At 32.9% G+C, this 25,636-nt stretch overlaps 2 protein-coding genes across 6 annotated transcripts; one reads left to right on the forward strand and one right to left on the reverse strand.

Annotated features, from left to right (window-relative positions):
* Positions 1-1,114: 1,114 nt before the first annotated feature.
* On the forward strand, positions 1,115-16,833 carry LOC123214079. Of its 2 annotated transcripts, none has more exons than XM_044633786.1 (26): positions 1,115-1,552; positions 2,387-2,499; positions 2,625-2,751; positions 3,454-3,552; positions 3,630-3,698; positions 3,795-3,929; positions 4,004-4,072; positions 4,536-4,594; positions 4,691-4,850; positions 5,338-5,502; positions 6,250-6,334; positions 6,401-6,634; positions 6,733-6,851; positions 6,975-7,017; positions 7,318-7,475; positions 7,823-7,933; positions 11,829-11,897; positions 12,005-12,148; positions 13,002-13,076; positions 13,159-13,335; positions 13,444-13,529; positions 14,273-14,327; positions 14,669-14,794; positions 14,923-15,036; positions 15,845-15,961; positions 16,324-16,833. In XM_044633786.1, exons 1-26 carry the CDS (start codon positions 1,433-1,435, stop codon positions 16,387-16,389), a joined length of 2,895 nt encoding a protein of 964 aa, XP_044489721.1. In that variant the 5' UTR covers positions 1,115-1,432; the 3' UTR covers positions 16,390-16,833. The 2 variants fall into 2 exon arrangements, with proteins under 2 accessions (XP_044489721.1, XP_044489722.1); XM_044633787.1 differs by having other exon boundaries at positions 1,117-1,552; positions 6,757-6,851.
* Positions 16,834-18,655: 1,822 nt separating this feature from the next.
* LOC123214223 (glutamate--tRNA ligase, cytoplasmic-like) lies at positions 18,656-23,568 on the reverse strand. Of its 4 annotated transcripts, none has more exons than XM_044634006.1 (8): positions 23,413-23,552; positions 22,877-22,973; positions 22,659-22,798; positions 21,898-21,985; positions 21,594-21,747; positions 19,859-20,979; positions 19,239-19,706; positions 18,656-19,043 (listed from the first exon to the last, which is right to left on the reverse strand). In XM_044634006.1, exons 3-8 carry the CDS (start codon positions 22,787-22,789, stop codon positions 18,825-18,827), a joined length of 2,181 nt encoding a protein of 726 aa, XP_044489941.1. In that variant the 5' UTR covers positions 22,790-22,798; positions 22,877-22,973; positions 23,413-23,552; the 3' UTR covers positions 18,656-18,824. The 4 variants fall into 4 exon arrangements, with proteins under 4 accessions (XP_044489941.1, XP_044489940.1, XP_044489937.1 ...); XM_044634005.1 differs by having other exon boundaries at positions 22,659-22,803; XM_044634002.1 differs by lacking the exon at positions 22,877-22,973 and having other exon boundaries at positions 22,659-22,803; positions 23,413-23,568.
* Positions 23,569-25,636: the final 2,068 nt, after the last annotated feature.

The raw sequence follows: 25,636 nt of genomic DNA on the forward strand, positions 1-25,636 counted from the left end.
CTCAAATCGAATTTAACTCTGAACATTCTAATTGAATGGGCTGGTGCTTGCTAATGTGAAATATTGGGATTGACTGAGAGCCTAACAAATTTGGGCTCTCGGCCCAATAGCACATATGGGGCTGATTTTCATTAAAATTCGGGAAAATATTACATAAGAAAGTTCAGAGAAAAAATGTAAAATCTATACAATTCATTTCGATTGAAAGATCAAATTAAGTGATAATGTACGTATTTTTATAAAAATAAAAATTTATACGCGGCAAAAAAACATTTCATGCAAATAAATATAGAGCTAAAAATCTCCCTAAAAAAATTTATAATATTTAACAAATAAAAAAAATTATCACAATCGTAATTGACGAAACATAATATCTACAAACGGTAACCGAAGCACTAAAATTGGAGATGAAACATGATGTGTGGACACCACTGCTACCAATGTTAATAGTGAAGAGGTCAAAGTCCAGTTTCTAAGACCTAAATCGAATGGCAAAATGATGATGTTGTCTCTGGCTTGGAACATACATGTTACATAGAAGGAGAAGCTATGGCCATAGGAGGGAGAAAGAAGAAAAAAGTGGTAACAAAGAAGATTTTTTACCATCTTTGTAACAAAGACGGTGAAAACATCCACCTTAAGTGAATAATTGAGTCAGTTTAGCTCTATTTAATGTTTAGCTAGATTTGAATTGCAATTTTAGCTTAGCTTAATTCCATCTCTGAAGACATTGTTTATTTTATTATTACATTTTTTATTTTATCGATAGTATTATTTGTTAAATTTGTAATATTATTTATTTCATCGATAATCTTTCAATGATATCTCTGATCAATTCAAATAAACTTGAAGTGATTATTATAAATTTGAATTAATCTCTTGGTTCAAATATAATCATAGTTACCATCATTACTTATTATTAAATTTAACGGTATCGTCTATATTCACCTTATTATATATATTTGATATTGGGATTCAAAGTAATACTGTATACACACTTTTTTGAATTATTCAAAATTGTAGTTTTATTGTTTCAATAATATTTTCCGTTCATATTGATCGAAATTAGCTAAATAGAAAAAAAAAAAATTGTGAAGAGCTATACATTTTTGGGGATTATTGCTTCTAGGTAAGGTTGTTCATTTGAAATTAAATCGTAATTTCCAAGGAAAAAAAAAAGAAAAAAAAAACAAGCGGGAGAGCGTGTAGCAGGAAGCAACAGCAACAGAAGTTCAAGTGAAGCTGAAGCAAAACCGAACCCAACCCATGACCAGGAGAATCTCTTTCATCATCTTTAATTATTAAATTCAAGTTCAATTGAATTAATTATTAATTGAAGATTCTTACTGTTCTTTTTCTTTTAACGACCAACAACGCACCAAATCTTCAATTCAATTCCGTTTCAGAAACCAAAAAAAAAAAAAAGGAAACTATGGACGATGAAGTGGTTCAACGAGTGTTTCAAGAAGGTGGAAGAGATTATTTTCAATCGCCAACCTCGACTTCTTCTTCGTCTTCCTCTTCAATCCTGCAATCGCTCCCTCTCCACGTGGTTTGTTTATCTCTTTTTTTTGTGGGGTTTCGTGCTTGTGTTGTGTTTATTTTGATACATTTGGCCGTTTGTGATTCTGGGTTCTGTTTGGTTTTGGGAATTGAGTTCTTTGTTGTTGTTATTAGATTCTTGAAACTGGGTCGTTATATTTGCAACTTTTCTTTGTGCAATTTGAGTTTTGTTTGTCTTTGAATAAAATAGTTTTGGCTTGCTGAAATCGGTTGTTATGTGTTTGTTCTTGTAGAAATTTGTGTGGCGTGAAAATTTCTTATTTTCTGTGTATTAATCTAGGTTATTTATGTTGAAATTTTGTTATTGTGATGTGAATTTCTTGGTAATGGGTGAAAGAAGCCTAAATTGAGGATATAGAATTTGATAATTAGTGTTTTTGGTTGCTGATTGAGTTTTTCTCAATGTGTATGCTTGTGTTTTAATGCTGTGCTTGTAATGCTTTCTTCTTGTAGGTGTTTAGCTTAAAAGCATAGAATATATTTAGGCTCTTATTGCATTGAATTTGTTCCTTTATTATGAAGCTGGATTTGAGAAGTTAAACTGTTGGTGGGCTTGTAAAGTTTTAGTATGCTGGTTTTTGATTGTTGAATTCTGCAACATGTTTGTGTGTGCTTTATGTTTGTTGAATTCTTCAATGAGTGTTTGTTGAATTCTTGTATTTGATCTTCAGTTTTCTGGTGCTGATTGCTGCCATTTAATGGTGATTCATATAGTGAAATTGCATATGATTTTTGATATTGATCTGCATGTTTGTGAAAGTTTTCATATATTTTTCTTTTTATATGAAGAATTCTCATTATTTCTTGGCTTGAAATGATGCAGTCTTTTGATCATGGGTATTATTTGTTAGTAAAATCTATTCAAGAGCTTAGAGAGAAGAAAAGGGGTCTTGTTACAGTTGGCATTGGTGGTCCAAGTGGTTCGGGTAAAACAAGGTATTCAGACTGTATGTTTTATGTTGAATTTGTTGTATCTGTGAGGAAGATTTGTGCAGCAGAAGCACTTACTTTTCCATCTCTAATAAATATAATTTCTTGGGTATATTTGATGGTTCTTAAAGCTTAGCAGAGAAAGTTGCTTCTGTAATTGGTTGTACTGTTATATCAATGGAGAATTATCGTGTTGGAGTTGATGAGGGGAATGATTTGGATGCAATAGATTTTGATGCATTAGTGCGAAATCTAGAGGTTCATCTCCACTTCTCATCTCTTAAATATGTTTTGAGTCTTTGTACATACTGCATGTAGTCATATCCAAACACTTTACTGAGTGCTATACAATCATGGTAGTATTTCAAATGGTTTTGAATGAGTTTGTGGGCTTTGGGTTCCATCTAATTTAAAGGTTGATGGATTTTCTTTAATCCATCAGAGGGTTAAGTGGTAGTACTTCATTCACATATTTGTGAAGTAACTATGCTTATTTTTTGTGGTGAAATTCTGTGTCTTATAGCCATCTGTTTTTGAGTAGTTGGATGCATTGCTGATGCAGTTTAGGGATAAAATCAAAGACTTGTTGATTCTGGGAAATTAAACAAAAGCAAAGCTCGTTGATTAATGCATAATAATGATCAATCTTGGAATGCTATGATTAAAATACTAACAAGATTAAAGCTATTCCAACTTGATGACAATAATCTTAAATAAATGGAAAAGTGAACCATATCTTAACTCAATCTAATTTGATTATAATAATCTTAATAATGCTTGTATGATAATTATAATTAAATAAAGAAAAAATATTCCTGAAAGCTTCATCTTGACAAAAATCTTTTGTACACTGTCTTCATCAATTGCATATATAGTTTGTGGTGATATGTGTTGCATTTAATTTTGTGTAAGGCTTGCGTTCTGTTTAGCATGATGAGGCAGCCTCTGTTTTGATGATAGGATTTGACAAAAGGTAAAGATACTGTCATACCTATGTTTGATTTCCAACAAAAGAGACGCATTGGTACAAAAGCAATAAAGAGTGCTTCATCTGGTGTGGTAAGTGAGTCTAAAGTACATTTACTGTGTTTAACCACTACTGCTATGGATTTCATTTAATGACACTTTGTTTGTAGGTAATAGTTGATGGCACCTATGCTCTACATGCAAGGTTGCGCTCTGTGCTAGATATTCGCGTTGCAGTGGTAATTTTCTGATCCTAAGAATTTAAATTGTGCTTTGGGTGAGGTTTTACTAGGTAATCGGATTTTGTTTTAAAGACTAATATGATGTTTTTTCAGGTTGGTGGTGTTCATTTTAGTCTTCTTTCCAAAGTTCAATATGATATTGGAGATTCTCGTTCACTGGATGACCTTATTGACAGTATTTTTCCATTATTTAGAAAACACATTGAGCCAGATCTTCATCATGCTCAGGTTGGAGTTTCTGTGTTCTTGCCTCTGATGATTAACTTCTGGTTTTTCCTTTGATTGATGTATTTATTTTGCAGATTAGGATTAACAACAGTTTTGTTTCATCATTTAGAGAAGCAATTTACAAGCTAAAATGTAGAAGGGAGGTCTGTACTTATACTTTAGTTTTGTGTGTTAATAAACTTTTGACATACTTTCTATAATTGGAAATTGCATCTATTTTCATTTCATGTACCAATTTGCTTTGATGTCTTCTGAATTGGAAATGGGACAAGTATTTTCATTACATGAATTTGCATATGCAGTTTTACTTGCTCTTCATAATTTTTGACTGCATGTTGCAGAACAAAACTATTAATTTGCTGTGTGGATTGTCCTGATTGCCATTTTCTAGTATTTATAGCTTTTAGTTTTTATGTGTTTTTCTTTTTATAAAGTGATGTACTAGAATTGAAGCTGCGTGCTTTCATTGTCTCATTCAAAATGTTATAAGGCTTCTCTAAAACACTTGCTGTGGATTTCATTATTGCTCATGGCCTCCAGCAAATTTTCCTCTTTCTGTGAAAATAAGCAGTTGTTAACTATTGCTATATTGGTAAATTGTTGTAGCAGGAATCAGGTGGACTTTCTGCTTCTGCCTTCCAAGGAAATGAAGCAAAAACAGACAAGTGAGTTATTGTTCATGGTTCTGATTCCTACTGTTATATAATTCCGAGAAGATTGATGCTTCTGGGCTTTGGTTAAAATTGATATCCTGTTTTCAGTTTTATTGAGATGTACCTAAGGCCACCATCAGCAAGTGAAGAAGCAAGAATAAATGATTGGATTAAGGTGCGGCAATCTGGTATTAGATATTATCTATCCCTTGGAGACCAGAGGATTGTGGACAAAAACTTCATCATTAGGCCAAAAGCTGAGTTTGAGGTGAGGCATTTCCCAGTTGATGTTTCTAGCATTAATATTGTTGTCAGAGCATAGTCAGTGCTTGGGTTTTGTTTTGTGCTTAAACCTGTGCTGCTGTCAGTCCCATTTCATGTGTGATTATCTTACAGTTTGCGCTAATGGATTTGTTTTACTTTCTAAAATAGATGCTAACTCTCATAGCTCTTGTACCAGGTGTAGTGTACCAGCATGGCATTAAGTTGTAATAGTAAACGTGTGCAGTTCCATGACTGTAATTAAAAGCTCATTGCTGGAAAGTTTAAATCACTTTGAAAAATTTATTCCTTCTTTTTTCTTTGTCTGTATGATTCTGTTTTGTATTAAGAATTTTTTTTGGTTCTTGGTATGTATCTAAAAAAATGTTTCTGAAAATATATGTTGCAATACTTTATGGTATATCTCTCGATGGCTATCATCTGATAACCATAGATGATCTTCTCACCTGTTGAATAATGTAATATTGTCACAGGTTGGACGGATGACGCTGGGTGGTTTGCTCGATTTGGGGTACAATGTTGTTGTGAGTTATAAGCGAGCATCTACATCTGTTATTATTGGCAATCTTTCCTTGTCACTTGAAACTATTGATACACTTGGCGAGGCATTCTTGGTGCTGAGGGGCACAAATAGGAAAGTATGAATTTTTTTGTTTTGCTTAAATGAGTGTTTCCTTTTGTTCTCTTAATATTATTGCAAAGGGATTTCCTTTTACTTGGTGCTGGTCACTCTATAAATACGACCGAGTTTTCAGTATTACGTCAAACTTTGGTTATGGCTCATTCTTTGGCTTACTGGAAAGTTGGTTAAGTATCTTTAGTACTTTGACATATAGAATTTTTTCCTTTCGGTGATTATGGGAATGATTAATGCAATGAGCACTTGTACCTGTCTATTATGTTTTGGCCTTGAAAGAGTTTTGTTCCAACAAGGGCATGAGAAGTTAGACATGTAAATTCCCTAATCATTTTCTTTCTGTGTGCACTTCCAAAATATAACTATAGGCAGATTTTTTAATGTAAATGAAGTGTCTAAATGATGGCTGGGAATGGGTGGATATGAGAGTGCAAGTGTTTGACTCACACATGTTAAGTTGAGGTGTCCTCACCTTGAATGGCTGTCTACTACTGTATTTTGTGGTTTATATGCTCATTGTATCATTTAAAGTGTGTGATGTATATATGCTACATTCGTGCTTATTTTCCCCTCTTTTTGGATTTTAAACTCCATAAATCAGTCGAGCTTTTGTTTTACAAATTATATCTCCTCCGTCATAGTTCTCAATATAATCTCATTTGTTTGCTAGACCTCAGATCTTTGCTGTTCCAGTTATCTCTAAATTTTGATCTTTGATGACTTGGCCTGTCACTCTATTATTGTGTAGACAGTTGGAGCAGAAGCTTTGAGGATGGGCATTAATGGACCATGGATTACAAAATCATATCTGGAAATGTTTCTTGAGAGAAAAGGTCAGTAACTTAACTTTCATTTTAGTGTGATCAAGCTCTTTCCTACTAAGTCAACTTCAATTGCAGGTGTACCACGCCTTAGTTCACCACCACTTTTGCCTAACACAACTACAACTAGTTGTCAAGAAAGAGTAATTGCTGCCCCAAAGCCAATCCGTACCACTCCAAACCCTGTTGCACGGCTTGAAGATCTCTCTCAACCGTGGACTCGATCCCCCACAAAATCTAAAAGGGAACCTGTATTAGCAACATGGCATTTTATCTCATCAGATCCATCACATGCTGATAGCTCAGTCATAGGTATGTCTGCTCTTCTTGGAGAATAGCTTGACTGGCTTTAAATGTAATAGCTAAAAAAACTGTATCTTGGGAGTTATACTTTTTGATTTTGTGTTTAGACTTCTCTCATGAAGCAACCACAGGTTCTTCCTCTTTCAGGAATACAATAAAGCTTGCTCCAATGCCTGATTCATATGATTTGGACCGAGGATTGCTTCTTTCTGTTCAGGCAATACAAGTAAGGATTACAAGTTCTTTGGAAATTGTTTGAGAGGCTGCAATGCTGAAATGCTGTCATGCCTAGGAAGATTTGAAGTACATTTTATCAGATGAAGTTCATGTGCTTTTGTTATTGTTTCAGGCTTTGTTGGAGAATAAAGGTCTTCCTATTATCGTTGGAATTGGTAATGCATTCTTTATCTCTCTCACATAATTCTGAGAGTGCAGGTCAGCTAGGATAACTTAATAAAGCTTGTTAGGCTGGCAAGAGTATAAGGATTATCAACTTTTTAAATGATAAATAAATGATTCATCTGAACAATTGAATTATAAAAATTCCCATGAATGCAAAAGGATTATATTTTTGTTTTTGACTCAATGTTAATATTTTGTCTGGGAGTTTTCCCTTGTATAGCTGTTTGGTTTTAAGCCCTTAAATAGTACCTTTCACACTGTTGCTTGTTGTTGATTTCTTGTCATTGCAGGAGGTCCAAGTGGATCTGGGAAAACTAGTCTGGCTCATAAAATGGCTAATATTGTTGGTTGTGAAGTAGTTTCCCTTGAAAGCTATTTTAAACCTGAACAAGTGAAGGATTTTAAGTATGATGACTTTGGCTCTCTTGACCTATCTTTGCTTTCAAAGGTAGTGTATATCATACTTGGTTTTTTCTGAATATTGAATTTGTAAAATATGATCCTACACAAGTTCTTTATTTGCTAGTTTTCTGATCCAGTAAACACCTTTACTGATTGAGAGTTGTTTTATAAATTTTCTTTTTTTCTTTTCATTTTGTGAATTATATATTCATGAGAGATATCTAACGATCTTAATTCAGTTCTTTAGTCTCCATTTTTATAATTGTAAAAGTAGAAATGATTTTCAACTTTTAGCAGTGAGAATTGTGTATGAAACAGATTGCATATTGGTTACTGAACTCAAATATCAGAGGTTGAATTTGTAATGTACTTTCGTTTGTCATTTATCTGCAGAATATTAGTGACATAAGGAATGGTCGAAGAACAAAGGTACCTATATTTGACTTGGAGACTGGTGCTCGTAGTGGCTTTAAAGAACTTGAAGTTTCTGAAGATTGTGGCGTGGTATGTTTTCTCACTTGTTCTATTACTTGCAGAACTAAGCATTTCTGGAATTTTTTAACTGTTCTGCTCTTGACTAGAAGGCATGTTAACATAAACATCCAAAGCCATTGATAGGGAAAGGCCAAAAGCTTTTCTGGACTTTTTTAAACTGTTCTGCTTGACTGGAAAGCATGTTAACATAAAATCCTTGGCACAACTGGTTCGTTATGATTCTGTTAGATGCCTTGAGATTTCTAATGCTTTTAGGATGATGTTTGTATTCCCCATTTTCTAATTGGGCATTTATACCGGAATAATGTCTTTCTTTGTATTGGGTTTAGTCCAAGTTGCCAGCGTTAGTTTCAGTTTTTTGGGTTAGGGTTGAGCAAAATGCCTGGTAGGAATTTGAATCATCGGGTAACCGACTTGCATTCTGGTTCCTACTTGGAACTAACCTTACCCCAGGTAGGTTCTACTTCCAATTTTTGTGGAACTAGCAGGTTCCAGTTCTGATTCCACCCTTAAGAAATCATAACGTGTGCGGCTGTTGTACATGAGTGTATTACACTCACGATAATATGATATATTTTTATTGATTGATTGTTTGTTGTACACTTACATTAGAATGATATACTTTGATTGGTGGATTTTCTGATGTACACAAGTGTATTGCCCTCACATTAATATGATATATTTTCATTGACGGATTGTTTGTTGCACATGAGTGTATTGCACTCGTTAATGCACTCATCAATGTAATATACTTTCATTGGCTGATTAAACATATATAACTGATGCATACAGATTGATACTTTCGTGGTAATATACATAACTGAACAAATTCTGCTATAAGCTCAAGTATTCTACCAAAAGAGAGCTGTTTCAGGGAATCAAGTAGGCTTTAAGAATGTTTAGAGGCCATGTTCCCACTATATATGTAGACAGACTTTAGTGTCCTACTTATCAAAAAGAAAATGCTCAATTTCTCTAGGATTTATATATTGTAGTATTTTAGTAAATGTTTGTGTTAAGATCCCAAGTACAAGGTATGAGACTTGGATCTCACATTGGAAAGTATTGACAACTAATGTGGGATTTATATGGTTTTGGGTTGTCTTATCTCAATAACTAGCTTTTGAGGAATGATTCTCCTAAAGTTCATATCATTTGGTATTAAAGTCATTATCATATCTCCCAGTTGTAATCGTGTGACCAAATAGTGACATCGGCATTGCAGTGTTTGCCCGGAGTTAGTGCACAACTAGCGCGCATGGACGGTGAGATTGCAGAGCGTGGTGGTATATTAAGTTCCTAAGTATAAGGTATAAGACTTGGATCCCACATTGAAAAATATAGACAACTAATATGAGATTTATATGACTTTGGGTTGTCTCATCTCGATAGTTCGCTTTTGAGGTGTAGTTCTCCTAAGGTTCATATCAATTTACTAGACAAACACTCAGTCAATATATTATATACTCAAGTGGCATTTTGAGATACAAGTAGAAACAAATCGACCTCATTATGTAGCAAGTTGTATCTTGAAAGAGTCGTTACAATATCCGAATAGCATTAGGTTAGAAATTCTATTATGTGGAGTTGGTGAGTAAACCACATATGTATGAGGAGATATCTTTATTTCACTAGCTTTAAACTCCACTTTCAATGTCTTTCGTCAGTAATCTTGGCTCACAATTGCTATAGAAATCTTCCTAACGTGGGGCAAGTATGTGGAACTAGAATCGGAACTGACTAGGTAGGTTCCTATCTGTATAGGTTCCGGTTTCGATTCCTACTTCTTCAACAAGGTACGAAGATCCGTTCACCCCAAGTTTGAGTTTTTGTGGGGAACCCCTAAAATAAAACAAATACTTTAATATAAAACAATGTTAGCAACTATAGGTGTTAGCTTCTCTTAAAGGTCGTAGCCTCCCAGTTAACCAAAAGTTGTCTTTCTCATTCTTCTTCTTAATCCAACCACTCCTATTTATTTTTCTAATATCCTAAATTTCTAATTCCAATAAGATTAAATAGATTATTCTAATTTAATCAAATATATTATCCTAATCAAATTAAATTTATTGCCCTACTTAAATATATTATTAATGATTTCTTTTATTATTATTATTTGATCCTAAAATTACTCACCCATTTGAGAACAACTTGGTCCTCGAGGTGGGAACATTAGAAATTCTCTTTTTTGTTTTGTTTTTCTTCTTATTTTTGATCCAACTAGATTGATTTTTTTTCATCTTTACTTTTTTTCCTATTTAATTTGAAAAATATCTTCGTCATTATTTTAGTTGCCACTAGAGATTGATAAAGTCAATCCCGACTTCCTCTTTTTTCAACGTCATCTTTATCAATTTTGGCCTAGTCCGTCTTCATTAATGTCTCTTTTTCTTCTTCTTTTTGTTTCACATTTTCTTCTTTGTTCAATGCCCATTTTGTCTTTGTCAACTGAATCAAATCACTAGGTGAACAAATGGATTCTAGTAGCTAAAACATGTTGAAATCTGTTGATTGAACCCCTGAATCTATTGATTCTCCCTCTTGATTGTTGTATTTGACCAATTGAACCTTATATTTTGTCAAATCCCTTTTTTGGCCCATCTTAATAACTTCGTTAGAACTAGTTAATTTTTTGTTGGAATCTACCATCACAACTGGATTGGTTTCTTTCTTCTCTTATTGCTTGTCATAAACGATCAATGTAGCATTGACATCCAATTTCTCTTCATCCATCTGTAAGACATTCTATGATTTGTGTTTACAGTCATGATACTGTACCTCTTTACTTTCACAACAAAGACAAATTTCTTTCTCTCCCCTTACTCTAGCTTCCAATTCCATTAGTCACCGAACTTTCACTCCCATTTTGGTATTTATCAAGCCTCCACATCCTCAAAATCGCAATGCTCTGATACCAATTTGTTAGGAACTCTTAAAACAAAACAAATACTTCAATATGAAACAATGCCAGCAACAAGAGGTGTCAACTCCTCCCAAAGGTTGTAACCTCTCAATATACTTGTAGAAACTTTCTTGTATTTTCAAACAACCAAGGAACAAGCTATAAAGAAGAATTAGATGATAGTGGGAGAGCTAGAGCGCCCTGGTCTTGCTTCTCAATTACAACAGAAAGAAAAAAGGTAAGAAAGGTGAAAACAGAATTGTGGAAAAGAGAGCAAGGTTGGAGAGAAGGATGAATCTATAAGCTCTGTCAACAAATTTTGAATGCATTATATCTTCTAATCTTGTTTAGTGTGATGGTTCCTATATCTTGAGAACTTGTATAGAGCATTGAACATAGTATTAAAGTAAAACTTGACATGTTTTTTCCAGACGTAGTGAAACTTTCTAAATGAAGGTTAAGGATAATGATTGAAAAAGTTGGTGTCGGAACAACTAGAAGATAAAATTAGAAAATTGCCCCTTTGTTACTCAAAGCATCTTAATTTTAAAAAGTTTTAAATTTGGATTCTGCATTAGATAGTCTTAAAGAATGTATAAAATTGGTGGCTTTTGTTGAGACAAATAATGGATCCTAGTTTGGATGTCACTTTGAGTTACTTGCTAAGGTAAAGGAACTCTGAAGCTGTGAAGAAGGCGTAGAATGCCCCTTTTAGGAAATTGTTGTCTTTCTATCTTCCAGTCATACGTGGTGTGCAATCTGATGGCATTATAATGGAGAATTAAGACCATTGGCCCTTTGTCTGTTTTTACATGTTTAAGCTTCGAAGCTGGATGATAATGGTTGGTCTTTAACATTTTTAGATTGCATATGATCATAACAGTATCAGACAATGATGCAAGTAATATCTTCATGTCATGCCAATTTAATGCTTGAATAATGCTGGTTCACTCAGTGGTAAATTATCAAATCTTTGTAATGCAATTTGCCTTGCATGACCAGGTAATTTTTGAAGGTGTTTATGCCTTGCATCCTGAAATCCGAAAATCAATTGACCTGTGGATTGCTGTTGTAAGATGATTTTCTTCTTGACCTTTTGGCTTTATTTCCTTATATTTCTCATAAATATTCATGTTTTCTGAATTTTCTTTGAATTAACTCTTTATATTAATATTCAGGTTGGAGGTGTTCATTCTCATCTGATTTCTCGAGTTCAAAGGGACAAAAGTAGAGTGGGGTGTTTTATTTCCCAAAATGAGATCATGATGACGGTCTTTCCAATGTTCCAGCACCATATTGAACCTCATCTTGTTCATGCACATGTTAGTATACTGAAAAGATCCAAAATTTTCTCTCATAATTTTGTCTCCTTTCATGTAAAAAAATTTTAATGATTGTCATGGTTCCTCATTTCTTTTGATATTGTGCCTTTTAGCAGTTCAACTTTATGTTTGTAGATTCCATTGTATTTTAAGTTCTGGATGAATCAATTAAGGCCACTCCCTGTTCAGAACGAGTCCATTGATTGAAGTTCGAGCCATCAGTTGCCTGAGGTGGATATAGGCATATATGCCAGTGTTTCAAAACCTATGTTTATGATTGCAAAAATTTTTGGAATTGTTCCGTTGTTGTCATGTCTTTTAGGGTTTATTTCATTTTTTCTTATGTGTGATCTGTTAATATGAAGCACATCCTCTGTTATTGAAGGTTATTATATATTCCTTATTGTTGTCAAAATTTACCCATAAAAATTCAAACTCTTCGTAAAAATATCAAAAAACCCCTTAATAGGGTGCTACTTGATAATTTTCAATAATTATGGATGCATTTATTTTAAGCTTTCTCACATGGGAATAAAGAAAATAAAGTCTTTTAATGTTATCTACACAGTATTCACATGCATAATATATTTCCTCGAAAAAAGTGGCCTTCATACTTGTTATAGTACTTGTGCTGCTGTAGATATCTTAGTTTTTTTTTTTCTCTTCAATTAAATCAATTATTTGTCACTTCATATTTTGTGCCTTTTTCTCTTTTTGTTATACTGATTTTTTTAACCATTCTTTATTCTTCAGCAAGTGTTTCTTATTGCCAATTACTCTTCACTCTTGAAGACAATTGTTATTTTGCATGGGCAGCATTGCTGTTACAATTTTCTTTATATTGTTCCTGCAGCTAAAAATCCGAAATGACTTTGATCCCGTGCTTTCCCCAGAGAGTTCATTGTTTGTTTTAAAGAGTAACAAGCAAGTATGTCTGCTTATTTCTTCTGGCATGGGCTTATAAATGTGTTTGGCCACTGGCATGTTCTTACTATTTGTGATCAAAATAGGTGGCATATCAAGACATATTAAAAATCCTTGATCCTGCAAAGCTATGCAGTTCTGTTCAAAATTTCATTGATATATACTTTAGGCTTCCCGGAACTCCTGCTAATGGACAATTGTCAGAGGGTGACTGCATTCGTGTAAGAATATGTGAGGGCAGATTTGCATTGCTGATAAGGGAGGTGTATATCTTTTTTTTTTTTTTAATTTATATCCGTTGTATGAAACAATGGTTGTGCTTTGTAGAAGTAAATGCTTGACTCATATGTCTTTTGAATTCTCTATGTTAGCCTATAAGAGAAGGGAATTTCATCATTCAACCCAAAGTGGATTTTGATATTAGCATTAGTACTGTTGCTGGGCTCCTCAACCTTGGGTAAGCCACATTTTTATTGGATCGCAGTTTAAATTCAATTATCATCAATTTTCAATCCACTATTAGCATGATATCTTATGCTTGTTCCTAGTTGTTAAATTAGTTTGGGTTTACTTACCTGTGGCGGGAAAATTACAGTGATGAGTCTGCCTTTTTCTTTTATGGAAATGAACAGTCTACTAGGATATACTTTAGAGTATTAGTAATATAAACATTGAGTTGGACCGTGGCGAGTTTTGAAGTCTACGTGGAATTCTTAATACTATTAGGTTTCTATGTACTACATAACGTCAAGAATATGAGTAGGATAAGTACTTGCATTTTATTAATCTGCATATCAAGTTAATCTGGGTATAAGAGGATGTATTATGGTATCTATAAAGACTAGCTGAATAAAGAGAGAGCCAGAAAATACTAATTATTTGAATACATCTCTGGAGATAATAAGAGCTTTCTTGAGAGTTCAATTCATGTGAGATCTTTCGTCCAATGAAGAGCAATGAAGGAGTTTCTATTTTCTCAGTAGGAGACTGATTGGATGTTTGAGGCAATAGAGTTGCTATATATGCTTTCAAATGTGCTTACTCAGCATTCTATTTACCTGTCTTCTTTCTGTTCCACTTTACATACAATGACATAAAATTTCACACTTTTATCAGTCTTTTATTGATTCCTCATTTCAATGTTTTACAGTTAAATTTATATGCAAGTGGCTGGAATTTGATGTCCTTTTATCATGCCAGGTATCAAGCTGTAGCTTATATTGAAGCATCAGCATTTATCTACCAAGAGGGAAAGGTACACCACTCTAATTTTTTAATATAACAATAAAATTATGTATATTAACAATGAGTATTATTTTGTGCTAGCAATAATATGTTATCATGTAATTGAGTGATTTTGTTTTCGTAATAAGGTAAAACTCAGTCACATGATAACATATCATCATTAGTACACAAATTTGCACTCATAGTCTTGATCTTAATATAAATAGATTAAAATGACTTATTTATGGTTGAGTGGCATACTTTCTGAAACAAGTTATTTATGAATTTGTGTAACTTTTATTCCTCTGCCATGTTCTATCTGTCTTGTCCAGTACTTTTAAATTTAAGATTTGGTTATTGTGGTCTATTTAGATTCTCATCGAGGTGGATCATCTCCAAGATGCCCCTACTCCTTACGTACAGATTAAAGGTGTCAACAAAGAAGCTGTAGCAGCTGCTGGTTCAACACTTAAACTGGATGGTTCATACACAACAAAGGTTGTGTCTTTAACATTACTGAAATTCAATTATGAGTGTCTGGCAATGGTGCCTAATATATTGTTCCATGCTGTGACTTATTTTTGTCTACCATGTGAGTGAGATGACTCTTTTTGCGATACTTTCAGAGTTATCTTCAAATAATTTTGGAAAGATTACCGGCAGTGGAAAGAAGTTCAAGTGGAATTCACACACAGCAAGCCGCAAGGTTGCAGGAACTTGTTGAATTTATACAGTCACAGGTACTTCAATGTGGTTAAATGGGAATATCGTTTTTACTGAAATCTAGTATATTTTTGGATGAATGGAAACTTGAGATAAAGCTGCTCTTAAATAATTTATCGACATTGCCCAAGCTCACTATCCAGGAGGTTTTAAATCCCTCTTCACTATGGTATTTTTTTTATTTGAGTTATATTTTCACTCATTCTAATTTCTCTGATTTAGATATGGTAAATTGTTATGCTATGCTTGAGGACATTTGTTTCTGTATCTGTTAAAGAGTCATACATGCGGCTACAATCGAGCCGAGCCGAATAGTTTTGGCCTTGAGCTCGGCTTGATTGGGTAATGTCTATGCCAAGCTTGAGCTCAATGAGCTAGGAACTTGGAGGCTTGAGCTTGAAATAAGAATAACTGACTCGAACAATTACAATTTTCCCATAATGGAAGATTTTGTGTAAGATTTTAAACTTTCTTGAGTTTATTGATATTTTACTCGAGTTGAGCCGTGAGCTTATTGAACCAAACTATAACAAGCTCAAGCTAGCCTTGACAATAATTGAACCAAGTCTGATTCGACACGAGCCAAACTGCAAGCAACTCGCAAGCAGCTTGCTTGTCTTTACATATATTTGAATTCTAGAACAGGAAAACAATGCTTGTGCAACACAATAATTTAGAGTAAATCCCATATATTACAGTGTTATAAACATATATGGTGGAGATAGTTATCAAATCTTGCATATTTGATATTTGATGTGTTTGTGGTTGCATAGTACTTCTTAAACTTGATAATTTCTAGTATTGATGCTGCAAAATAACCGGCAGGTTAATAGTTCATCTTCGGAATCCTCACAAGGTAGAGAGGCTTCTCCTATAGAAGGCATGATTGAAGACATGCAATCCAGGATTAAGAGGCTTGAGCGGTGGCACACCATAAACACAGTAATCAAAATATGTTCTTCATATTGTTTCATCGCTTTGATTTCATTTTTTTTCTGGATACAAAATTATATGGACTTAAAATAAAAAAAAAACTTGTTTAGCGGCAGAATGTTTTTATAGATATAAATTCCCTAGTCCCTAGTGTAATACTTTAAATTCCCAAAAGAAAAAATCTCGTTAGTGTAATACTTTAAACAAATAGAAACTTGGAGCTCTGATTCCTGTTCTAAGGTCCCTAGTCCCTTCAAGGGGTTCTAATCTGCCCGACGAGGCTGTGTCTTATCTTTTCTAGATTGAATTGCTTCTGTTTTGTTCATTCTTTTTCTTTTGGGCTTGCTGATAATATGATCATCTATTTGCAGGTTCTATGGACTTTTCTGATGTCTGCTCTAGTTGGTTATTCACTTTACCAAAGAAAGCGGCAATGACCAACTGACTGACATCTTCGACGGCAAACATCGACTTCTAACAGAGTTTGCATGTTCCTTCTCTTCCCAATCATTTTTATTTCCCTGATCCCAAAACTTTCACACCTCAAAGCCTATTGTTTAGTTGCTCCCATTTGTATATACACTGTCTGAAAGAAAAATATGGCCCGAGGCTTGTGGCAAGGGCCATCCAAGTCGATGGAGGAGCGATTGTTTACTGTTTATTTTCTAGGCTGGCTATATATTTATTGGCTTCTGATGGCAGTCTCAGTTGTAATTCATAGACTTACAATCTGATTATTTACAGCCGAAATTGCTGCAAGAATTCTGCAAAATCCCCCCTCATTTGATAAAAGGAAATTTGTATAAATTCTTGGGATTCGAGATCGCTTCCCAATTTTTATATAACTCCAACCAAATCTCCTTTGATTTGTTGCTTTGAAATTCCCGATGAAAGCTCGAGAATGATTCACAGATAGTACAAAACATTTTGGTCTGTTTGATAAAATTTAGTAGAGCGGTGCTATATGAACTCAATTTTAAGTATTTAACTAAATATTTAAATGATATATTATCTTATGATTATTTGTTATTTTATTTTTAATTCAGAATAAATTAATTATATGATAACATTTTATCTAAGCATCTAATTAGATTGGGTTCAGATAATTATTTTTAACTTATTATGAGAGATTTAGGAATTACAAAAAATCGCGAATATACAAATGAATTATGTATAAAATCCAAGCATAAAATTGCAAATATTTTTTTTATCAACTTAACTATATAAAACCGGCCAAGGGATTATTTCTCATCCAAACTATGTTGAATTTTTAAAGTTTTTTTTACTAACTTTAAAAATACCATTTACCTATCCATGGATTGTTAAACTTAATTGAGTCTGTTGGTCATATCATTTTCCCTTCTAAACCTGAAAAACTAACACTTTTTCTCTAATCTAAGTTTTAAAAAACTGCATTTTGCCCCTTAAGGTTTCCAAACTTCAATTCAAATTTTTCGGCGACGATCGGCGATCTCCAAGCACTTACTCTCCCTCTCCGACAGCGCCTCTTTTTGATCGTGCGTCGTCTGACGCTCTTAAGCGTCGTTGTCGATGAAAAAACATCATCTTCGTCAACGATGATGCCTAGGATCGTTAAACGACGTACGATCGAAAAGAGGAGACGTCGGGGAGAAAGAGACGTCGTCTAGAGATTGTCGGTTGTTGTTGAAAAATTCAATCCGAAAATTTGAAAACCTTAGGAGAGAAAATGTAGTTTTTAAAAACTTGGATTGGGGGAAAAATGTTAGTTTTTAGGATTTGGGAGATTAAATTTAAGTTTATTTTTAATATTACAGATAAAATAACGATTTTGCCCTTGAATCCGTTAATCTGACTTTTTTTTAACAGCCTATGAATAGGAAAATGAGTTTTTCAAAGTTAATGGGTGAAAATTTGCAGAAAACGCATTCCTTGGTGGAAAATAGTCCTTTGGCCTATAAAACCGGGTAGAGTTGAATGGACCGATTGTTGGTACAAAAATTTGTATATTGATTGAATTTTTTTTTTTAAATAGTTTTTATATATTATTACAGTAAATTGACTGATAAAATAATAATTAATAAATAAATATTACAGTGAATGGGCTGATAAAATAACAACCACTAAATAAATGAGACATTATGTAAATTTCAATACATTTTATTGATTCACGAACGATTTTAGTAAAAAATAAATAATCAATGCCCTAATAACTTATATTTGAATTTTGTATGTATAAATTTATTATTTCACATATTAATTAAACATGTAATATTATATTTTCCCAAATTTTGTTTATGAAAATGAAAATTTGCATTTCACTGTATATCAGTCGAGCAATTAAATCTGTCAAAACGTAACCATACTTGAAAAGAGAGATTATTGAAACAATCCGAAGAACAATCTCCATCACTGGCAAGACTGGGGTTTGAGAATGAATTTATGGAACAAATGATCAGTTCTGGGTTCATTCGAGCCGAACAATAAACCAGAGCCGGCTCAACTTCACCCCTACTTCTGGGTTCAGCAGTTTGTGGTTACAATCAATTCTCACCAATCAAATCATCTGTTTCTAAGTCTATTTATTTCCCTATCATCTCAATTTCAATATCAGATCATGAATCAACAGTGTGATTTATAATCCAAAAATCATTTCCAAGAACTAAAATGCAACTGAAAAACTTACTAGACCTCCGTTATACCAGATTTAAAGTGTCATAAGACTCAAGAAAAAGCAAGGTTTGATTGATATTCTCTGAAGAAAGGTAAATCAGTAAATTATGTCAACAATGTTTATAAATGCGTAGCCAAATACAAAGACAATGAAACAGGGATTCAAAACTTCTGATTCACGGCTCATCGAAAATATTGGACATCTCAAATGTGAAAAATCTTACTTCAACACTGTTTGCTGGCGTCCATCTGGGATTGCAAACAGAACAACAGGCTTTGATGGTCTAGTGAATGGAACATCACATCTGTAGTAGCCCTTCCTCTCCAGCTGCAAAATCTCTCCCTGTTTCAGATTTCGCATGTTCGAGTCTCCAATTGCCAGAGTCTCAGTTTTAGTACATGGGTTGAGCACATCCAGGAAGTCCTCTCCTTCTTCAAGCTGCATCCACAAGGGTCATAAGCACCGACTAAAATCAGAACATCAGCTAAAATAAGTCCATTCCATTCTTGAATTTATAGAATCATGGGATTAATTCACAAGATCATATTGCTGCAAAATATTTTCGAGTTAGACAGTTTATAACAAAAAAAATAACGCAATGATAAGTTTGGTTTCTTAGTTTATTAATTGTACCTTCTTCTTTGTGATAAGGTAGTCAAATCCCATCAATGTGAGGTTAACTAATTCATTTGTTTCAGGCAGCCAGGTTAGCTTTAACTTTGTAGTCTTGACAGATCCTTCAAGGTGCAGAATACCTGTCAACTGTGTGACATGCCCATCCTGGTCCCTACTTATTTCCTTCACTATGGCATTCCCCCAATCCATCAAGGTAATTTCCTCATCAACCGATATTGATGCGGCATCAGCTTGGTCTATCCATATCCTCTTTGTGTATGTTGTAGCTTTCTCTCCAGCACCTTCAAATTTCTTATGCCTTGGAATAATGCGAACAAATGGTTCATCAGGGCCATTGGTAAGGGTCAATAGTACATGTCTCTCTTCAATGACAGCAGTGTGACGAGGACACACAGGATCAATAATCTTCTTATTTATAGTCCAAAGTTTGTCCCATTCCATGAGATTGAGATTTTTTGAAGCCCCCTGGAAAAAATTTTGGAGAGGTTAATCTTAGAATTAAATGAACGATAATCATCTACAATCATAACATTCCAGTATAAAAGTAAACTGTATCTGATAAATAAAAAGTAACTACAAGAGCATGTAATATGAGAAAGTCATCTAAATCATCTTACCTGTTCAAGAATAAATTGTATCAAAGCTTCAACTTTCAGGCCCCTTCGCACGATTCCTTGAACGGTTGGAAAACGAGGGTCATCCCACCCATCAACCTTTCCATTCTGAACAAACCAGAGAAGCTTACGCTTGCTGAGAAGTGTATAGACCATATTCAACCGGCTAAACTCATAAATGTGAACCTTCTTTACTCCCATGTCCTCTTGAATTCTATGATATTGAGCATTGCGATCATGATATTCACTAGAACGAAGTGCATGTGTTATTCCTTCTTTAGCATCAACGAAAGGACATGCAAAATCATATGTTGGGTATAACTTGTACTTAGACCCAATTCGATGGTGGGGAAGTGGATTGCAACGATAATACACTGGATCTCGTAGAGATTTGTTAGGGTCTTGCATGTCTAACTTCCCACGAAGACAGCACTGCACACCCCTTTCAGATCCCAAAATCATTTCCTTCCACAATTTCATATTCTCCTCTACACTGTTGCTCCTACATCTTGATTCAATCCCATCCATCCTTTCTTTCTGCATTTGCTCACGTGGTGTATCATCAACATAAGCTTTGCCCTGGCGAATCAAATTCTCAGCCATTTGCATCAGATCTGGAAAATAATCTGAAGTATAGGTAACTTCCTCATATTTGATCCCCAATGTCTGAATGTCCTTCAAAAGATTGTCAACAAATTCATTGCTTTCTTTAGCAGGGTTCGTATCATCAAACCGCACAATCAGCTGACCTTGGTACCTCTGGGCAAAATATTGGTTCAATAGTGCTGCTTTTGAGTGCCCAATGTGAAGATAACCACTTGGTTCTGGTGCAAATCGCAAACGCACCTTGCCGATTTCAGCATCAGGAAGATCTACTTCAAAAGATGGACGGCTTCCTGCTTTTCCCTTCTCAGAAACATCTGCATTCACACTTCTTGATTGTTGGACACCCTGTTGCTCCTTTGATTTAGCAGCCACTGGTTTCCCCACTGCTTTTTTACCAACATACGTTGCTGTAACTTCATTCAAGGAATCACTATATTCTGTAGATATTGAGTTGAACCACCGTACCAGATTCTGGTACTTCTTTGATTTCCTCAAACTTTCCCATCTCTGCCCAGTTCCTGCAAAGCATATAAGATTAAGCATCAATAAGAAAAATGATTAAAAAAAATTTATAAGTTCAAAAAAAAAAATAAAAGCCTTGAAATGGTCTATCAGTGACCAAAAACTGAAATCAGAAGAAGAGTGAAGGAATAATCTCTGATTACTACAGTTATAATAAAATATTTCTCATAATCATCCAATGCAATCTATATGACCCTAATCATCTCTTGGTGCTTTCTAAGGGGTGCAATAAAGTTAATGGTTTAGGGATAACAAAGGCACTCTATAAGACAAGAATTCCTGACATTCATCAAAGTCTCTCTGAATCCAAAAGAAAAGCAATAAAACCAATGAAACATTTGTATTCAAAATTGCCTACCAGTAAACAGACCGCCAAAAATATTCGTAAACACCCATTTAAATGGCCCTATGGTCCCCTTTGACATAAAAAGAAATTTGTTTTTCTGAACATATTTAAAGGTATTCCTTCTTTCTAAAATGATGCAGACCCAGGAAACTGAACCACAATGTAAAAAGAAACAGTCTATTCTTCTTATATTTAGCAGTCAGCCTAAATATGCCCTAAAGGTATCACATGCTAACATAAATAGACAAAATCTGAAACCCTTACCTGCAAGAGCTGACCAGACTGCTATATCTGCTATTGTCAAACACTGACCAACCACAAATGTACGCTTCTCAAGATATTTGTCAACATAGTTGCATGCATTCTCAAACTCAGAGCCAGATGAAAAGACTAAAACATATTCTAGCCACTCATCAACCTGAAGAAAAAAAAGGTAAAGGGAAAATGTGAAAGATACTTTTTAAGAACCAAAAATATAAACAAAACTGACACTGCTAAGCCTAAATTTTCATAATAAATACAATTCCTGGTAAGAGAGACTGTAAATACACAGACTAAAGATAATTACCTCACCAGATTCGCATGCGTTCTGCCCATACAATTTGGCAACTCTACCAAGGTACCTTAGAAGAACATATGTGCCATGCAATTTCAACCTAGAAAAAATTTTAGGTTAAAAGAACAGTAATTATTTTGTTCTCAAACTGATATATCAAAGGCAATAAAACATAACAAATCAAAAAATCGTCCCGACCAGAGAACCCTGCAAACAGATATATTTTTTGCAATACAATTTTGTCCTCCCAATGGCGAAATTGGGGGGTAGGAAGTAAAAGGAATAGGTTCCAATATCATTGCCCTGTCTTATTTTAGTCATTCATATTTTTAACAATATGTATACTAAAGTATTAGATTATTTCTATAGCAACATAAAAAATAGCAACAATTCCTAATAAAAGTTTTTTTTATTTGTTTCTATTAGTTAGTTCATGTTCAGCCACTCCACAATGAAAATCTTGATTCCTTTTGTGAGCATATATAAATGAGAATGAACAAACTTTATTGTTTCTGTCTGGATTTTTTTTTTCCCAATTTTACTAACCATTGCAAAAACATGAAAAGAAAAAACTAACATTACATTATTTGAAATTGATTACAATTAATAAATTCTCATATTAACATTGATTGTATCATAATTGTGATATTTAGTTATAGTGATTGGGGAATATAATTTATTAAATTACGAACATATCCATTTAGTTGAATTTGTTACTTCAAATCTAATTTTATATATACATAAAATAAAATTTAAGTGGGAGGAGACCATACCCATTAGAGAAGTGGAAAGTAGGAGCAGAACCAGAAGTATCTGTGGGTAAAGAAATGCCGGCAAGCTTTGCAGCAGCAATAACAGATAATGGAGGGCTATCGGCTGCAAATGATAACTGCTTGATCTCCATAGTCGCCACCTGCACTGCAATTTTTCCTTTATCAATACTAACAATTACAAAACTGAGAAACTCAATTAACTAGGAGGAAATACTAACCCCAAGGAAAACAAATTAAAGGAATCCTTCTAGAAAACTAGGATATACGCCAATGTAGAAATTAATTCCCAATCAAGGTGAGAATTGGATTATTCTTCTGACAAAACGAATCGTGAAAAAAATCATATAACCGTACAGTGACACCTCCAATAAGTAAAATAGAAGCAGCCGCCTTAGACCCAGCGAAGAGAATATGTGTTAAAAAGCTATATATAAAGATATTGAAAAGAAAAAGGTGGGCATTTGATTCTTGTATTCCAGGCAGCCTTTTTTTCCCACAATGTAAACGTAAATGTAAATCCAACGCTACAGCCCACAGTATCAGACTCGCAGTATTAAACTCAGCAAAACGAGTTGACTCACTCATAAAGTAACATTGACTCCCAAAACCCAACTGAATGGAAGTATCAAAGAGGTGGGAAATCCCTAAAATAAGCTGTTAACATTCGATGCTGATTGAAATTTCGATTTCAATTTCACCCAACTATAAAAAAGAATGAAAAGTAATCCAGAAATCGACGTGTTTTTATACTTACACAATGAAGAAGAGACTGAGAAGAGCGGAGACTAAAGCGATGGCGTTTCAATGGCGCTGCCGCTGAGCAAATTGGCACCGCAGAATTCGATTAGCTTTGGGTTTGGCTTCCTAAGCTGGCAGCTCCCGCTGTAAGGGAAGTGCTGCTGAGTGGGGCTTGGTACTTTTACAAAGTGAGTTAACGTAAAAGGGTAATAAAGTAATTTTAAAAATAAAAAATAACGTCCCTGATGGAGCAATAATACACAGATTTTATTATATTTGATAAAATTTTAAAAATATAAATAATTATTATATTTTATTAAATATAATAAAAGTATACAAAATTTTATTTTATTTAAATATTTTTTGGATGAAATTATTTTTAAATTTTAAAAATATTATTAATTATATTAATTAAAATTAAAGATAATTTTGTCATAAAAATTAATAAGTAAAAATATAATTCTAACAAAATTAAGATTTTTTTGGTAATATTTGAATATTTAAGGTGAAGATAGTAATCAGATTGTATTTTACATTATTTGTCACATTACAATTAATAATAAAAAATTATTAAAATATTTTATTATCGACAAATCAAATAAAATATTCATTACTAAGAAAATCTTTGAAAACTCCAAACCAAACATCATCTTAGGGTTCAAACTCTAGCTTTCTTGTTTGTTGATACAACTTGTGAGTGAAAATGAGTATTTGAATTTCATTCTAGAAATTATAATTAAATATTATAATTTATATATTTATTAATTACAATTATATTTAAAATTAGGTGATATTTAATAATGTGAATGTAAAATTTTAAAATTTTAAAAATATATTAATATTATAGTTGAGTCGAATAATGATTTTGTTAAACTAAATAGTAATTTACTCGAGTTAGATTTGACAATAATTGGATTGAGTATGAATTGACACGAGTTGCATTATTGGGAGCTCACAAGTGGCTTGAAACATAAAGTGAGTTTCCCATTTTGATCAATCTTTGTGAACTGGCTTTCAATTAGGGTTGAATTCAAATTGAGTTTATTCGAGTTTGAGTTTGAACTTGACTCAAACAAGCCCGAAACGAGTCAGCCCTGCTTGAGCTACTTGTTAAAATTTTTAATTAAAAATTTTGATACAAAACGATATCGTTTTGATTAATATGTATTGAAACGACGTCATTTTAATAACGAAATAGTTTAAAATTTGAGCTCGAAACAAGTCGAGTCAAATTCGAATCGAGTTTGAGCTTGACTTCTATGAGCTCGACAAGCTTGAGCTCTGTTGTATATAGATTAAATTGAGCTCAAACTTGATTCGGCTTAAATCTAACTCTACTTTCAATAAATAAAATTGTGGTAAAACAAAGAATTAAAATTTTAGTATAAAAAATTTATAGATGAGTAAAGATGAAAAGAAGTATATATTATTATAGAAAAATATTATATATATTAGTATTGAATACATAAATAAATATATATTTTTATGTATTAGAGTTATTTTATTTTTAATTTAAAATTATTTAATTATATAATAACACAAATTAAATATATAATTATTTATCAATTCAAAATAAATATATATAATTTTATTAATTATTATATTTAAAAGTATTTTAAAGGTTAAAAAATCCACACTAAATTGTGATATTTTTCCAAAAGAAAAGTTTAAATATTTTACTTCTCAATTCAGGACTATAAATAACGTCATATAATATCACTTCTCCTACTGTGGTTAAATATTTTACACTTAAGTTTTTATTTTGTATTATCAATATTTTATTATTAAAAATAAAATATTATTATAAAAATAAATTATTTAATAATTTAATAAATTTAAATTATTATTATTATAATTGATAAAAATTAATATAATTATTGTGTTTAATTGGGTATAATAAAATATATTAATATTTTATTTTATTTAAATGTTTTAAAGATTATTAGATATAATTATTCTAAAATACTATTTATGTTATTTGTTTTATTAATTAAAATGAAAGTATTTTTATTTTAGAAAATTAATCTGTAAGAATAGAATTGTAACAAAATTACAACCACTCTCTATATTACATGTTACATCATTATTAATAATAGAAAATTATCGAAATATTTTATTATTTTATAAATCATATAAAATAATTTTATTAATAAAAAATAATAAAATTATATGTACATACAATAACGTATAATCATGTGATTGAGTATTGTTTTATCCCTAATTTAAATTATTTAATTATA

This window comes from Mangifera indica, chromosome 4 (assembly GCF_011075055.1).
Source record: "Mangifera indica cultivar Alphonso chromosome 4, CATAS_Mindica_2.1, whole genome shotgun sequence".
Taxonomy (NCBI): domain Eukaryota; kingdom Viridiplantae; phylum Streptophyta; class Magnoliopsida; order Sapindales; family Anacardiaceae; genus Mangifera; species Mangifera indica.